This window comes from Trachymyrmex septentrionalis, unplaced genomic scaffold (genome assembly GCF_001594115.1).
Source record: "Trachymyrmex septentrionalis isolate Tsep2-gDNA-1 unplaced genomic scaffold, Tsep1.0 scaffold9, whole genome shotgun sequence".
Taxonomy (NCBI): Eukaryota; Metazoa; Arthropoda; class Insecta; order Hymenoptera; family Formicidae; genus Trachymyrmex; species Trachymyrmex septentrionalis.
The window spans coordinates 1210763-1217078 of NW_017306091.1; the positions used below are offsets into that span (position 1 = coordinate 1210763).

The 6316-nt window shown below is 28.6% G+C and overlaps 1 protein-coding gene across 1 annotated transcript in view; it reads left to right on the plus strand.

Moving 5' to 3' along the window:
- Positions 1–4108: 4108 nt before the first annotated feature.
- The window catches only part of LOC108755919, a 3670-nt gene continuing 1462 nt past the window's right edge, over positions 4109–6316 (plus strand). Inside the window, exons 1-5 of the mRNA XM_018499341.1 lie at positions 4109–4444; positions 5028–5230; positions 5325–5472; positions 5789–5877; positions 5970–6075. Of these exons, the coding sequence (XP_018354843.1) occupies positions 4369–4444; positions 5028–5230; positions 5325–5472; positions 5789–5877; positions 5970–6075 (622 nt within the window). The 5' untranslated portion in view covers positions 4109–4368. The remainder of the gene's footprint in view (positions 4445–5027; positions 5231–5324; positions 5473–5788; positions 5878–5969; positions 6076–6316) is intronic.

A 6316-nucleotide genomic window follows, 5' to 3' on the forward strand; every position in this document is an offset into this window, starting at 1 on the left:
AGGCACGTCCCACGAGGCACGTCGAATGCATCTGCGTTCATTCATCATGCCGTGCTATTAATGGCAAATTTAGAATTGGAGATTTTTATGGGGATTCTTCTCTCTTTCTCTCTCTCTCTCTCTCTCTCTCTCTTTCTTTCTCTCTTTCTTTGCTTTTCCTATATCCCGTAAAGCACTCTCATATATCGTCGATGTTTTGCCACGCTAGATCGTCACCCGATGCCGACGTCGCTCAACGCTTCTGAAGGATTCTACAATACCGTGTCTTCCTTAAAAGTCACGTCGTAAAGCACAACCCGTAGTTCACATAAAACCGCGCGTTTCATTATCCCGAGCTTTCGCAGCTTCGCTGCAAGACGCATATAAAAGAAGTGCAGAGATAATTACAAGATGAAAGGGTTCTTAATGCTACTGTTTTTGTTCTTTTTCTCACAGAGACCGGCGACAGCTTTTCAACTAGCTCGGTAGAAAAGACTAATTAATTACATCGTTTCAATTGTCGTATAATCGCAATCAATGTATTGAAGATACAACTGTAACTCTGTATTCTTTTTGCGCTAAAAACGAGACATATGATCACAAAAAAAGGAGGAAAAATAAGCGTAAGTAAAAACAAAACGAGAATAGAATACTCAATAAATAAAATTAATATAATTAATATAATATTTAATATAGTATAATAAAATAATTAGTAAATTGAATTTAAACAAAATGGATTAATTACTTATAAAAGCATTACTAGTACAGAGATAAGCAATTGTGTATAAAATAAATTAGTAGAATTTATGGACCATGCATCTGCGGTATTTGGTCACTCGCATAAACTAAATTTCCAGCAAATTCGAGATTATCTCCCTTCAGATCGGTCGTTTGTCACACAGCATCGCCAGACATCGCCAGACATCGGTTGGTTGTTCATGGACTATTTGTTCGCACGGCTGTTTCTTTAACACGCATACATTTCCCAGCGCAGATCCGCGTCGAATTTCAAAGCGTTCGCTCCCTGTCTCCTCACTGGCCAAGTAATCACGCGCGGAAGCTTTCACTGTACGTTTAATACGCCGGAAAGCGTTTTCCAGATGCTCTCCCTCTTAATGCATCGAGACACGAACGATACGACACGAGCTGTCTCCTGTCTCCGCAATATACGTCCGCTTCCGTAAAGTACAATAACAAACGCTGTAATTACTTATTTTAATCCATTGAATGGAACGACTGATGAGAGGATATCTCGCTTAAGGGAATTCTGTCGTGCAATCTGGATTCTTCATATTTGTTGCATTTCTACCTGTAGACGTGAGTCTCCCAGAGCAATTCTACCAAAACTGGAAATTAACTAAAAGATTTTTTGTAACTGAATCGTTAAATTAAACTCTATGAATTGTAGAATAAAAGTATATTAGCTTTTAGTTGTATTGCCGATTTTTATCAATATGATTGAAAATAGAAACGAGCAAAATTTGAACATCAAAGATATTCAAAATTTATTTTTGTTTTTTTTTTTTTTTTAATTAATTACAGCAGTTTTAATATCAATTAAATATAAATAATTCAACAACTTTGTTAAATCAGAGAATATAAAGGTAAACAGATATTTTCGGGATTATTATTTGATAAATCAAGAGCAATGGTAGACAACAAAATTTGCGATTCATTGCCGAAAGACATAAATATTTCTGACATCTCATAATTCTCATAGTTTATTTGACTTACCGTAACCGAGTTCCTCATAGCGCCTGCAGTATTCTAATATTGTACGAAACATGCAAATAGTTGAGGTAACGTATATTGCAATACAATGACACGTGAAGCTCTCATAACTTTGACGCAACATCTGTTGACCCCCTGCGGTGCGCGACCCTTTAGACTCCTCGGGAACTTCGATATCTCGAAAGTCCTTCCGTAACAAGTGCGCACTCCACCACTACCCACTGTGAAGATGAACCGATGTATCAGAAGCCTTGATGCAAGAAGAATAGAAGGGCGTCAGTTTGCGGAAGATTATCGAGCAAATGCAAAGAACGCTTGATAATAGGCGTTTTTTTTTCTTGGAAAAAAAAATGTAAGACATAACTCTATATTTTCGTATTCTCTTAATTTCTTTATTTTAATGTATATAAATTCGGAAATTCGTATATTTTTGAATATTAAACTTAAGAATCTATCAAAGACATATATATATATAAAGAGAAAAAAAAAATTAAATTTTCTATATAGGTTCATTTAACTTTGAAATTCTACTGTAGGTGAATTTCACGTGCTAATTCAAGTTTAGTACAGTCGTTGTTATTAAAATTTTAATAACTTTTAATGACATTTAATAAGATTGTTAACATTAAAGTCGTTTTTCTATATGAAAATATTACTTCAACTATTCTACTACATTTTAATTTATAAAACAGATATTAAAAAGTGCAAAAAAATGTTTAATTGTGCAGATAAATTTTTAGAAATGAGTTAAAGTATAAGAAAAATGTGAGTAGCATTTTTTAAGATTAAATACAAACGAGATTCTTTTTTATTTCTTGAGAAAGATACACATTTTGCGCTGAAATAGCTTTATAAACTTTTTCCTAAATAAGGAAATTAATAATGTTGATGCAAAGATTTCTTAGATATAAATAAGTTAATAAATAATTTCCGAAAGCAATAAATAATTCTCAATAAAAAGAAAATATTTTGCATATGACATTTAATCAATAAAAAAAGTCAATAAACATTAAAAACATAAAATTATATTGGAATCTTTTATGGATTCCTTTTATATGTTTTAATGATTTATTTATGATTACTTGGCGAAAATTTCATTAATGACATTAAAAGGAATCACAAAGACATTTTTACAATTTGCAAAACGATATTTTTGGATTCCAGCGAATAGCCGTAATTAAGAGAAAAGCAACAAAACGTATACGGGAGTTACCCAACATTAGCCAAAAATATCCTTGTCGCGGGTGTAAGAATAGTTTGGGACGACATAAATATTTTCGGAGTTACTGACCCGTCAAAACTCTCCAGAACTTTGTCGAGAGGCCTTGTAAGTATTGGCATCTCGAGCGATCTGCCGAAAAATAAACTCCAGTTAGTTTTAATGTTACATTATATACATATATCATTTCAATATCTCCAAATACACTTCTTGTGAATTTGATAATGTACTATCTTTTTAATCAATGTTTGAATGATTACATTTATATGTAAAAATTGAAAATGCTGTTTCTTTTATATAAATTATGTATAAGAAAAATTTACATTATATTTGATTGCATTGTGAATATATTCTATGAGTATTATATATGACAAAGAATAGTTGCCGATACTGACGTAAATCTTTCATAGTATGTATATAAATCAATAATAAACTTTATTCTTATATAAATCATATTCCTCAACTACAGCTATGAAAACTATACTTAAAGTTTAAAGCATTTTGTTTGAAGTACAGAATAAAAGCGAACCTTTTTTTTCCGATAATTGATAAAGGAAAATTCATAGCTTTTTTTACTTATAATTTACCACTTTATAGTATTAATTGTACAAATTATACAATTATTCAAAAATTTTTGCTTTGGATTTTTGCTCCAAATGATTGAATTTGTAATTAATGATTAAGCATTTGTGAATGAAGATATTATAATTCAATTGCAGAATATTTACATTAAATCATTTCCACACACATAATATACATAGGTATATAAATCTATAAATCGATATCAAATCATCCGTTCATAACAAAATTTATAATGCAATTATAATATATTATATAATTATAAATATAATAAAATTATAATATTTTCGTATAGAAAATAAAATTCGATTATATGAAAACTATTATCAAAAATGCCTGAAATTTTATAAATGCTTAGACAATATTGTCTTAGGACGAGGTTCTTAGAATCGTTATAACCGTCGTCATAATGAACAGTATCAGCAGAAGATTCCACGTTACTTTCATTCAAACATTGTGTGTATACATTCTTTTTGTATTGGTATTTGTTCTATATAGATCACGCGTTGTAAGCCAAGCTTACGAATTGATGGAATTTTCCAGAACATTGGTATACGAATGGGGGTATTGGGGGTAGGTCGTATCGTCGTGAGATGAATCGACACTCATTCTTCAGTACACCGTTCGTGAGTGCGAACATCGCCGTAATGTCTGAATTAATATTCACAGCAGCAGGTCTGCAGAACTTTTACAAGAGTTAGATTTTTCTATAAGATATAAAGTATACAAGTGAAAAATTGTGATTAAATTACTCACTCGCGTATATATAAAATTTACACGTTTCTTTGAAAAGCAAAAGTTTATATTAAAAAATTATTTCTTTAATAATTAGATATGATAGTTAATAGTCAGACATAAGAATGGAAGAAACGGTGGCATTGATTAAATCATGCATAATTTCGAAGAAAGGCGGTGTACCAATTACAGATCTAAATGGTAAGAGGTTATATATATTATTCTTTTTATTTAACTAATATTTTTTAATTTATAAAATACTACATATTATGTACATAATGGTACACAAGAGAAAGAGAGTAAAAGAAAGAATATTTATTAAGAGATATTAGCATAAGTAAAAATTATTAAACATATGTTATTATTTTCCTTCTATTTAATATATAATATTATTTTTTTTACACACATATAAATAACTTAGATTCTACAATTAAAATCCTAGATTCATGAATAAATGTCTCGTGCTAATACAAGTATGACTTACTTCTATTCGTTCAAATAAAATTTGCAGAATTTCTTTTCAAATAAATTAGTTTACAAGCTGATTTCTTTAAGATTAATTTAAGAAAATTAATTAAAATTAAATTTACATTAAAATGAAAATTACATTAAAATAAAATGTTGTAAAATTACTAAATAAATAAGATTCAGATTTAAATAATAAAATGATTTTATTATTTATATAAATCTGATAAAATATTAATTCATAATAAGATTCAGAATTTAGAATTTTATACCGTACAAGATTATAGATTTAAAAATTAAAAAAAAACTGTTTTTACAGATGAATTTCAAATTCTCGTCGGAGAATCTATTCCATATCGCAGATTAGGATTTACGAGTCTCCGTGCATTTTTACAAACTATAGATGGTTTGGAGACAAGTTGGAATAATTTTGGTGAACAAACATTAAGAATAAATGATTCTAAAATATCTCATATCGATAGACTTATACGCAAGCAAAAAATGGATTATTCAAAGACGAGAGTACGTTGACATGGCAATTCGTATTTTACATAAATACGTAATAATAATTACATAGATTAAAAAAAGTCAAGCAATAGTAACGTTTTATTTTTAGAACAAATATTATAAACAGTTTATGCGAAATGGCAATCTTAAACATGATGATCGTAGACAAAGGAATAGATTAATTTATAATGCCGATCGAATCAATAGACGGAATCAAGATTTCGCTCAACGTCGTGATGTAAATTTATTTGGAACCAGTAAGATATTCAGTTTTAAATTTGTAGGAATAAAAAAAAAAAATAACATTCTATAATTTACGAAATTTTGTTCAATATAGTTTTTATTTGTGCTTTCAGGAACTTTTCTATAGATTATACAATTTTAAGATTTTATCTGATTTATTGTTATTTCTTATTATAACATTTTTATTTTATAATTTTATTTTACTCCATATTTTTATAATTTTAGATTTTAATTTCATTGTAAATAAAATCATTTGGGATAATATCAGAGCTAATGATTGTGTTTTACGAAAAAGATATTTTTTTAAATAAAAAGTTTGATTTACTTTAGATGGCGTTTATAAAAATAAAGATTTTTTATATTGGAAAGAAGAAAATCATCATCCGATAGTAATAGAAACAAACCAAGTGAAAAAACATGTGAGTGTACAGTTAAACTTATTGTGCACCAGGTAAAATTTTCTGAAAAGTATTGCAAGGTATTTAATGTTTTTTTATGTTAATTATAATAGGACAGCATTTATGAACCCGTTGCAAACGGGCAACAATTACTCGGCGACGATTTCTTTCTACAGCTTGCAATACGAAATTTACATCTTCCCATTTGGAGATACAAGGGTATAACAAACATTTTATTTACAAAGTTTCCTGCGAGTTCTGTTTGTATTAAAATATTAGCGTTGATTTTGTTATAATACTTTTTCTGCTTATTGTTAGAAGAAAATTAGATCATTTCTTAAATTATTTAAAATTACATCATTTAAAAAATTGTTATCAAAAAGTAGTTTAAAAAATATAAAATAAATATATTAAAATAACTTTTAATATACACACACACACACACACACACACACACACA